General features: G+C 27.8%; 3 protein-coding genes across 3 annotated transcripts; 2 read left to right on the forward strand and 1 right to left on the reverse strand.

The window, feature by feature from the left end:
- Positions 1-831: 831 nt before the first annotated feature.
- Positions 832-1,931, forward strand: Phum_PHUM016390 (Kv channel-interacting protein, putative; the record flags this gene model as incomplete). The annotated part of the gene is made up of 5 exons (XM_002422764.1): positions 832-920; positions 1,140-1,297; positions 1,388-1,526; positions 1,596-1,713; positions 1,806-1,931. The coding sequence occupies 5 exons, from the start codon at positions 832-834 to the stop codon at positions 1,929-1,931; spliced, it is 630 nt and encodes a 209-aa protein (XP_002422809.1).
- Positions 1,932-2,322: 391 nt separating this feature from the next.
- Phum_PHUM016400 (Ribulokinase, putative) lies at positions 2,323-5,160 on the reverse strand (the record flags this gene model as incomplete). Its single annotated transcript, XM_002422765.1, has 10 exons — positions 2,323-2,413; positions 2,508-2,788; positions 2,878-2,952; positions 3,038-3,188; positions 3,258-3,468; positions 3,542-3,724; positions 3,894-4,021; positions 4,216-4,453; positions 4,591-4,702; positions 4,966-5,160. The coding sequence occupies 10 exons, from the start codon at positions 5,158-5,160 to the stop codon at positions 2,323-2,325; spliced, it is 1,665 nt and encodes a 554-aa protein (XP_002422810.1).
- Positions 5,161-6,085: 925 nt separating this feature from the next.
- On the forward strand, positions 6,086-10,801 carry Phum_PHUM016410 (flightless-I, putative; the record flags this gene model as incomplete). The annotated part of the gene is made up of 8 exons (XM_002422766.1): positions 6,086-6,148; positions 6,438-6,548; positions 6,624-6,862; positions 6,945-7,327; positions 7,630-8,996; positions 9,095-10,080; positions 10,154-10,583; positions 10,667-10,801. 8 exons carry the CDS (start codon positions 6,086-6,088, stop codon positions 10,799-10,801), a joined length of 3,714 nt encoding a protein of 1,237 aa, XP_002422811.1.
- Between the last annotated feature and the right edge of the window lie 333 nt (positions 10,802-11,134).

The raw sequence follows: 11,134 nt of genomic DNA on the forward strand, positions 1-11,134 counted from the left end.
TTTTTTTTTCGTTTTTGTTGTTTGTTAAAGTTGTTTGTATGTATCCATCGTTTGTTTAAACAAACAAATATATTCATTCAGAGATTTTAAATAAACATAAAAAAAAAACAAGTAAATGTTGTGATAAAAACATTTTAAATGTAAACGAAACCAGCTGATTTTATTTTATTTATTTTTATGTATTTCTGTTAAATTTCAATGTTACGAAGGATTTACGGTTAAATAAAAAAAAATTTTCTTCTGCTTCTTTTATTGGTTTTCTTAATTTAAAATAAAGTTTCTGGGTTTTTTTTTTAGTTTAAATTCAAAAATGTTTTTTCTAATTTTATACATATATAAATACAAGAAGAGTGTGATTTTTCATGATTTTTCATTTGTATAAATTTAATATTTTATGTAAAAATCAATTTTGTTTTTTAATTGTTTTTAAAATTAAAACAAATTCGTTTGAAATAATAATAATAATGGAAGATTTTTAACGATTTATTTATTTGTTTAAAAAAAAAAATTATGAAAATGTGATTTAGAAATATTATAAATTAATTTCTTAAAAAAAAATTTCTTTTTATGAAATAATAAAGAATTTTAAAAGGTTTTTTTATAAGTTGATAAAAGTTACAAAATGTTTAAGTAGTTTCTTTTTTCTTTTTTTTTTTTTTTTATATATATTTTTATGAAAGACACGTTTGTAAACTCATCAATAATATTTATATTGATTTTTTTTTCTTTTTAAAACGATATATCGAAAGTTAAAATATCGATTGTTGATTTGACATAAATTAATTAATTAATTTATTTATTTATTTTTCAGATATATATTTTTTTAGAAAAATGAATGATAAAAAAACAAAACAAAACGTTTCGATATCTTTTGAAAAAACGAAAGAAAAAGATTCGAGAATAAAATCGAAATTATTAACGTCGTTTAAAAATAATTTTCAAAAAAATTATAAAGAAAATAATAAATCAGGTAATTGTTTCCGGTTTTGTTTTTCCGTTTGTTTCCGTTTCCGTTTTTCCGTTTGTTTCCGCTTTTTTTAAATAATTGTTACATTCAATTTCGTTTCCACAGATTCACCACAGTATGTAGATTTTGATAAATTAATCGATGATGACGATAATAATTTTCCATCGTATAGATACATCCCGGAAAAATTAGAAATACTTTCCCAACAAACGGGTTTGGAAAAACAACAATTAAGAACACTTTATAGAGCATTTAAAGGAGTTTGTCCGAATGGTGCCATTGACGAATCAACATTTAAAAATATTTATTGTCAATTATTTCCGCTTGGCGGTTCGTTAATTATTTAAATTGATATTATTATTATTATTATATTTTATAAAATTTATTATAATAATCTCTCTTTTTTTTTTTTTTTAGGAGATGGAAACGCGTACGCAAAATATATATTTAAAACGTTCGATGAAAAAGAAAATGGTTGCATAACTTTTAGTAATTTAGTTACTAATTTAGCTTACGTATTAAATGGCGGCCTTAAAGAAAAACTTCAATGGATATTTCGGTAAAACTATGAGAATTTTCTTTTTTTTTTAAATATCAAATAATATTTAATTGATATTTTTTTCAGTAGATTATACGATATCGATGGCGATGGTAAAATAAGCAAACAAGAAATGTCGACAATCATTCAAGCCATTCATAATTTATTGAGTCCAAACGAAGAATTATCGAAAGAACATACAAATTTAGTTTTTAAGGTAATTAAAATCAATAATAATAATAATTTTTTTTTCATCTGAACCTTTTAAATAATTATAAAAATTAATATTTTTCCAAATAGAAATTAGATTTGAATTCTGATGGAATTATAACATTGGATGAATTCATTTCTTATTGTTTTAACGTAAGTAATTTTTTTTTATGTTTTACTAAAATTATTTTTTTATCCATATCACTTTACACGTGAACGTCTTTTTTTTTTGTTTTAGAACGAAGTTATTTGTAAAACTTTTGAAAAATTTACCGTTTGGTAAAGTATAATATTACCGGAAGTAATTATTATTATTTTTAAAACAATTTAAGTTAATGTACTAAACAATTAGAAAAAAAAAAAAAAAAAATTATGCATAAAAAATTTATTTAAAAAAATAATGTAATCTGATGATAAACATTGTTTACAAAATGTCGTTTATTGTTTACTATAATAGAAATTATTATTATTATTATTATTAATAGTAGTAGTAGTCAGTCTACATGATTCTACACGATATGTGTGTATGTGTTTTTTTTTTTTTTTTTTTTTTAAATTTGTTTTCTCTTACATGATAAAAAAAGTTTTAAAATAATAAGAAAAAAATTTAAAGTTTCGTGTCATCTTCCATTAGTGCGTCATAAGATTTTTGATCTTGTACCATTTTTAAAAAGACTTTATATTTTTTCAAATGAAACCTTAAAAAGAAAAAGAAGAAAATTTTTTATTAAATTAAAAGTTAAAAAAAAAATTCTTTGTTTCCTCTTGGTTGTAATAATAAGCATTGCTTACTGTTCGTCTAATTTGGATGGTTGATACACGTAAGATGATCCCGTCATGTTATTAATAGCTTGTTGCACTCCTTTCCATTCTTCTGCTGCCACGGCACCCAACATTGCTGCACCTAAAAGTACCGGTTCTTGGGATTTTGGTAATAAAACCGGTAAACCGATAACATCAGCGTGAGTTTGAGCAAAAAGTTCATTTTTACTGAGGCCACCGCACATTGAAATCGTTGAAAATTTATCGTACCCGTGAGAATGAAAGGTTTCTAGGATTAGTTTTGTACCATACTGTAAAAATTTTAAAAAATTTTATTTATTACTTGTGTTGTAATTTAAAAAAAAAAAAAAAAAAAAAAAAAAAAAAACAAAAATCTCACAGCCAGTGCTTGTATTGTAGCCAAATATTTTACAGCAAGATCTTCCTTATCAGTAGATAAACTAAGCCCTGACATCTAAAACAAAAAAAAAAAAAAATTTATTTAAACAAAAATTTTTTATCAAACTTTCCCAGTGAGTTAGTTAATAAATTTTAAGTACCATTCCTAAAATAGAAGGATCCGCAATCGGTGAACGATTACCATGAAAATCAGGCCAAACGTGAACCTTGGTTGTTAGTCTAGACAGAGATGGAAGTTTTTTTGCAACAGCCATCTCACTGAGTAATTTATTTAAATAATCGTAGATTTCCCTGAAATTTGACATTTTTTGTATACGACGAATTTTCTTTTTCCCCTTTTTCACTAAATTAAAATCTTACGTGTTTTCATTTATATTGTTTTCTTGTATTGATGGAAATGCCGGATGACTTTTTATTAAAAAATCAATCAATTTTCCTGTCGCACTTTGACCGGCTTCGTTTAAATAAATATTTGGAATCATTGCACTGAAGTATGGGCCCCAAACGCCGGGAATCATTTTCGGGAATCGATTTAATGCCATGTGGCACGTTGAAGTTCCACAAATTAAACCTAAGCGTAACATTTAAAAACTTTAAAATTTTTACTTTTTTTTTTTTTTGAAGACGAATTTTTAATCAATTACCGAGTTTTGTTTCAAAGGAAGAAGATATTCCTGGAGCTACTGCTGTTAGTAATCCTAATCCACCAGCATGTGCATCTATGAGGCCAGCTGCCACGCAAGTTCCAGGTATGAGTCCAAAATCTTTAGCAGCCAGTGTATTTAAACCGAATCCGCAAGTTTCTCCCGGATTTTTAACGTGTTTTCCTAAAAATATTTTTTTTTAACAAAAGAAAACACTTTTACTTTTTGTTATTATAAAAACCTATGAAAACAAAATTGTTGCATAATTTAAACATTTAAATTTTACAACGACAACAAAATTAGTATTTCTAGGTGAAATTAAAATCCAATCACGTGATTTACAAAACCGTACCTATTTTAATGGCTTCATCATTTAATAAATCTTCCAGGCCAATCAATGAAAAATAATTTTTATCCCAACCTTTCCTTTCATTTTCATCTGCAATGTAAGTCCACTTACAAACCACCGTACACAATGACCTAAAAAGAAAATTTATTTTTTAACTATTAAGTTTAGAATTAAAAATTTTGCATTGCAAAAGATAGAATAGATTTTATAATTTATTTTTTTAATGTACACTTCGAGAATGAATGTTAATAATTTTTTTTTTTTTTTTTTTTTTCACAATAAGGAGGCCCACACCTGCTGGCGTAGTTCAATCTTCAGGAGATACCTAGAATGATCGCCTGTTGCTTTCCAAGTTAAAAAATCAACAAGATCAAAAAAATATTTCGATTGTGTCCAAGTGGATTTAAGATTTTTTTTCAGCCACATTAATTTAGGTGTTTGCATTTCGGGTGATATTTTTCCACCGACATATTTTAATACTTCCAATTTATGTTTGTTTATAAATTCTGCTTCGGATTTTGCTCTGTGATCCATCCATAAAATTATATTTTGTTCGTTGGCACCTGTTACGATAATAGATAGTGATCGAGTTAAAAAAAATTTTTTTTTTTTTTTTTTTTTTACAATGAATTGTTAAAATTGATAACAGGATTATTTTTAATTTAATAATCGAGACGCATCATCCAAATTGTTAATTTACCTGTGGGGCTCACCGTCAGTGGTTTATTATCGTTTCCAATACAAACTAAAGAACAAGTTGCATCGAACCCGATTCCTTTAATTAAAGAAGGGTCAATAGACTTTGTAACTGCCTGAAAATATTTTACATAATAATAATAATTTTTTGTTTAAAAAAAAAAAAAAAATAGTTATAAACATTGTTGAAACCAATCAAAACAGATAACATTTTTAAATGGAATAAAGGTCAAAAGATTTATATTTTTTTTGTAAGTATTGTCAAAATGTTTCAACATTTATCTGTAATTTTTTTTTTTTTTTTTTTTTAAATTGAATTTTAATTGTTTTTTTTTTTTTTGCTTTTTTAGATAAACTTGAGATTTGTTGTTTTTACAACCTTAACGACTTGAATGCAACTTTTCCAAATATCTTCGGAAGATTGTTCGTAATAATCTTGTTGAGGATTCCATGTTTTTATTGAAGAAGTTGCCGTTTGTAAAATATCACCATTAGGACGAACCAAAGCTGCTCTCACGCTTCCTGTACCAACGTCAATTCCAATGTAATAACGTTCCGTCATTACAACCGGCATCTAAAAAACAATTTTTTTTTTTTTTTTTAAACAGGTTAATTATAAAATATAAATATCAATTGAAGTAATGAATAATTCCCTTTTTTTTTTTTCTATTTAAATAAAATTTAATACACGAAAGAAAGAAAAAAATTCTCTGAATTTTATTAAAACTATATTTGATAAAATTTGTTACCGAGTTTAATTAAATTAGGGGGGGGGAGGGGAAACGAAATAATTTTATTAACATTTAACAAAAAAACGAGTAACATCGTAATCTTTAAATGTAATATTAAAAATAATTTATATTTTTTTTAAATTTATTTTGTTTTCATATATAAAGCAAACAACGATTTAAAATATGTAGACGTTAATCAATATCATTTTTCAATAATTTTATTGTTACAATGTGAATTTTTACAATTGTAATAAAAAATCAATTGTTAAAATCTTTCTTGTTCAATTTAATAAGAAAAAAAAAGTAATTTATTTTATAAAACGAAACGTGAAATAAATATAAATATATTTACTACAGTACATGGTTTAATCAATAAGTGTTAACTCGCTTACCAGTTCAGCAAGTATTTTACTAATTTAAAATTTTCCCTCGACGGAACGTTGCTGACTGATTAAAGTTGCGCATGTTCCAGGTTAAGTTATCGGACCCATTTAACCACAGACGTTAATTTAAAATTAACTTAGAGTCGTAATACGATTTCCCATTTTCGTTTTTTAAACCCTCTATGGTTTCCCCGTACAGTTTATTTTCGTTTAATTTATTTATTATGAAATAATATTTGTGTTTAAGTTTTTATAATTATTCCGACATGAAATTACTTAGAAGGAAAGAAAAATAAAAATTTACTTCATTGTTTTTTTTGTTTTTTTTGTTTTTTTTTTTTGTTTTTAAATATTAATTTTATGTAAATCGTTAAAAGTTTACAAAATGTCAAATACTGGAGTTTTACCGTTTGTTCGAGGAATTGATTTCACACGTAACGATTTCAGCGTGAGTTTTATCGATATTTTCGTTATTATCGTCTATTTAATTTATAATATGTCTTGTTATAATGTTAACTTTACTCGAGCAACAAATTAAGTTTTACTTTCAATATATTTTTTCTATTTATTTTTTTCATAGCATGTAATATAATATTATGAATAAAATTTTTTTTTTTATAATGTAAATGTTTTATATTTCACACAATTCTTGTTTCTGTTTTCTAATTTAAACATTTTTCATTTAATTTAAAAAATTTTATTTACTATATAATTTTAAAAAAATGTTTTTTTTTTAGGATGGCCAGTTCCCTGAAACTGTTGGTCTTATGACTGGGGTACAATGGTTAAAATTAGATCGAACAAATCTCAGTGAAATCCCTGAGGAAATGGGTAGACTAGTAAAATTGGTAAGTTTTAATTGTAAAATATTAAGTAGCAAATTTTGTTACAAATTTTACAATTTAATTTTTTTTAATTTTAAGGAGCATCTATCTTTGACGAGAAACAGTTTGGAAAATCTATATGGAGAACTTACAGAGTTAAATTGTTTAAGAACATTAAATGTGAGGCATAACAAGTTGAAAACGTCTGGTCTTCCAGCAGATTTATTTAAAATAGAAGAGTTGACAACTTTGGATTTAAGTCATAATAATCTAAAAGAAATTCCTCCAGGATTAGAAAAAGCCAGAGGGCTACTAGTTTTAAATATTAGTCATAATCAGTGAGTAATAATAGATCGTGTAAAATTACACAACACTTTTTCACGTTTTTTATTTATATTCGCATTTTTATTATTTTTTTAGCATTGAAACAATTCCTAGTCAACTTTTCATAAACATAACAGATTTATTATTCTTAGATTTAAGCTATAACAAACTAGAAACACTTCCTCCTCAAACAAGAAGATTAGCCAATTTAGAAACATTAATTTTAAATAATAATCCCTTGGGCTTGTTTCAACTTCGACAACTTCCATCGTTAATGAATTTAGAAACTTTACACATGAGAAATACACAAAGAACATTGGGAAATATTCCAAGCAATTTAGACAGTTTAACAAATTTATCTGATTTAGATTTATCCCAAAATGATTTGCCTAAAATTCCTGAAGCAGTATATTCACTAATTAATTTAAAAAGGTTAAACTTAAGTGATAATCAAATTACAGAACTATCTTCAGCTGTAGGTAAGTGTTATTATTATACATTTTTTTTTTTTATGTAGAAAAAAAATTAGTTGAATAAGATTTCTAATTAAAGTTAAACCAAATTTTTATATAATTACAATCTTTCAATTTCGAATAGTGTACATTGCAGTTTGTTACATTTACAAAAATTGTCAAACAATTATTTCGATTAAATTTTAAGACATGAAAGTTCATATTTCAATGGCAGCAGAAATTTAACTTATGAAGTTTGATTATTTTATTTATCTAAATTTAAATATGAAATTTTCATTTTTATTAATTTTTTTTTTTTTTTTTTTCAGAAAATCTACAAAAATTAAAAACGTTGAATTTGTGTAGAAATCAATTAACGGCTTTACCAGCATCCATTTGCAAAATTTCTACCTTAAAACACCTTTACGTTAATGACAACGAATTAGATTTTGAAGGGATTCCATCCGGTATTGGAAAATTAGGCTCTCTTGAAATTTTTTCTGCATCGAATAATCACATCGAAATGATTCCAGAGGGACTTTGTCGTTGTGGTTCTTTAAAAAAATTAATTTTAAATTCAAATAGACTGATTACGTTGCCTGATGCTATTCACCTCTTAAGTGACCTTGAAAACTTAGATTTAAGAGATAATCCAGATTTAGTAATGCCGCCAAAGCCGTTTGAAACTCAAAAAGGTTCTGGAGTAGAATTTTACAATATAGATTTCTCTTTACAAAATCAACTTCGCTTAGCAGGAGCTAGCGTACCTACTCCAGTATCATCAGCAAATGCCATTAAAGATCCTATTGCTCGGAAATTGCGTTTAAGACGAGGAAGAAGAGATCAAGAAGAAGCAGATCAAGATCAGGCTAAAATTTTAAAAGGAATGAAAGACATTGCTCGCAACAAACAAAAATCATTAGAAGAAGTCAAAGCAGAATCTATAAAAGCAAAAAGGTGGGATGAAGCATTGGAAAAGCCATCCTTGGATTATTCAGAAATATTCGATGAAGAAGATGGTCAAATCCCAGGACTCACCATTTGGGAAATAGAAAATTTTTTACCTAATCGTATCGATGAAGTTGCTCATGGTAAATTTTACGAAGGTGATTGCTACGTTGTGCTCAAGACGTTTGTCAACGAATTTCCAGCTTTGGATTGGAAAATTTACTTTTGGATCGGAGAAAAAGCTAGTCTTGATAAAAGAGCGTGTGCAGCAATACATGCTGTCAATTTGAGAAATTTTCTGGGAGCTCAATGTAGGACAATAAGGGAAGAGCAAGGAGACGAATCTGAAGAATTTCTCGGGCTGTTTGATTCAGACATCACATATATTGAAGGTGGAAGAACTTGTAGTGGTTTTTTTACGGTTGAGGATATGCAGTACGTAACTAGATTCTACAGAGTTATACCCACCGGAAATTCTGTTCATTTGGAGCCAGTTGAAGTTAGTTATACGTCACTAGATCCCCGATTTGTTTTTATTTTGGACAACGGCTTGAGTATTTACTTGTGGTATGGTAAAAAAGCAAAAAATACAATGAAATCTAAAGCTAGATTATTAGCTGAAAAAATTAATAAAAACGAAAGGAAGAACAAAGCTGAAATCATTCAAGAAAATTCCGAAGAAGAAAGTGAAGAATTTTGGACATTGTTGGGTTGCGCAGAAGGAAAACAACCTTTAGAACCACCTGCGGTATATAGTTTTCCTTTTTTTTTCTCTCTCTCTCTCTCTCTAATTTTGATATATTCGTCATTTTGTGAAAGTAAATTTGATTTTTTTTTTATTCACAGGAACATGTCGATATTAATTATGTTCCATTCGTTCCACGACTCTATCAAGTTCTCCTGGGAATGGGTTATTTGGAACTGCCACAAGTAGAAGTTCCGGGCCAAAAACTAGTCCACACACTTTTAAACAGCAAACACGTGTACATACTTGATTGTTGGTCTGATGTATTTGTTTGGTTTGGTAAAAAATCAACTCGTCTTGTTCGAGCAGCTGCGGTTAAGCTTTGTCAAGAACTGTATTCCATGATGGCCAGGCCTTCTCATGCAATGGTAACAAGATTGCAAGAGGGAACCGAATCACAAGTTTTTAAACTCAAGTTCATAGGTTGGAATGAAGTTATTGCGGTAGATTTTACAAGAACGGCTAGTTCTGTACGGAAAACGGGTGCCGATTTGGCCAAGTGGGCGAAAAATCAAGAAACCAAAGCAGATTTAGCAGCTTTATTTACGCCCAGACAACCTGCAATGCCTCCTTCTGAAGCCCAACAATTAATGGAAGAATGGAATGAAGATTTAGAAGTTATGGAACCATTCGTGTTGGAGGGTAAAAAATTTCAAAAACTACCCGAAGAAGAATTGGGACAATTTTACAGCAAAGATTGTTATGTTTTTCTCTGTCGCTACTGGGTTCCCCCGGAAAGTCCCGATGAAGATTTAACCACGGATGATGATTTTCAATGCGTTGTTTACTTTTGGCAGGGAAGGGAGGCATCTAATATGGGATGGTTGACTTTTACATTTAGTTTGCAAAAAAAATTTAAAGCTTTATTTGGTGATAAGTTAGAGGTTGTGAGAACTCATCAGCAACAGGAAAATTTGAAATTTATGGCTCATTTCAAGAAGCATTTTATAATTCATCAAGGAAAAAGAAAAGAGAAGACGGATCAAAATCCAGTTGAATTTTATCATTTGCGATCAAACGGCTCTGCTTTGTGTACGAGACTTATACAAATCAAACCCGACGCCTCATTTCTTAATTCAGCATTTTGGTAAATATTTGTTTGCCTCAAAATAATTCGAAACTACATTTCACCGGTTTTAATCAAATTTATTTTTTTTTAGCTACATTTTAAAAGTGCCGTTTAATCAAGAAGATAATCCCGACGCTGGCATCGTCTACGTATGGATCGGTTCCAAAGCGAGCCCGGAAGATGTACATCTCATTGAAGAAATAGCAGAAGAAAAATTTAACAGTCCATGGAGTAGTTGTCAGTACATAAACGAAGGTGAAGAACCAGAGAATTTCTTTTGGGTCGCATTAGGAGGAAAAAAACAATATGAAACAAATGCGGATTTTATGGAATACACGAGATTGTTCCGATGTTCGAACGAAAAGGGTTATTTTACGGTTTCCGAAAAATGCACAGATTTTTGTCAAGACGACCTTGCCGATGATGATATAATGATTTTGGACAACGGAGAACAAGTTTTTTTGTGGCTCGGAGCTAAATGCAGTGAAGTCGAAATAAAATTAGCGTATAAATCAGCTCAAGTAAGTTCTTGTTTAAATGTATTTTGTATTAAATGAATATTTTTTCGTTTATCTTAAATGTTTATTTTTTTTATTTTTTTCAGGTTTATATTCAGCATATGAGAGCCAAGCAACCGGAAAAACCTAGGAAATTATTTTTAACATTGAAAAATAAAGAAACAAAAAGATTTACCAAATGCTTTCACGGTTGGGGTTTACATAAAAAGCCACCAGAATGATATAAATGTCCGGTTTTTTCCTTCATTAAAAAAATTTCAAAGCCTTCCTCTATCGCTTTATCAAACTTGCGCATATTTTTTAACATTTCTTTCAGTAAATTTTTATTTTTTACTAAATCGCTCCTAATTCGATCTAACACGCTTTTGTTTTAATGGAATTTTACTTTTTTGTTTTTTTTTTTTTTTTCAATGAAATAATATTTTTATGAAGTCTTGATATGGAATTTAGTCAGTATGTTTAACATTTTTTCGTTTCGTTCGTTATTTAAAAGACTGTAATACAAACTTTTTAATTTTTTTCTATATTATAATAATAATAATAATAATGAATTT

Source organism: Pediculus humanus, genomic scaffold (genome assembly GCF_000006295.1).
Source record: "Pediculus humanus corporis 1103172107371 genomic scaffold, whole genome shotgun sequence".
NCBI classification, from domain to species: domain Eukaryota; kingdom Metazoa; phylum Arthropoda; class Insecta; order Psocodea; family Pediculidae; genus Pediculus; species Pediculus humanus.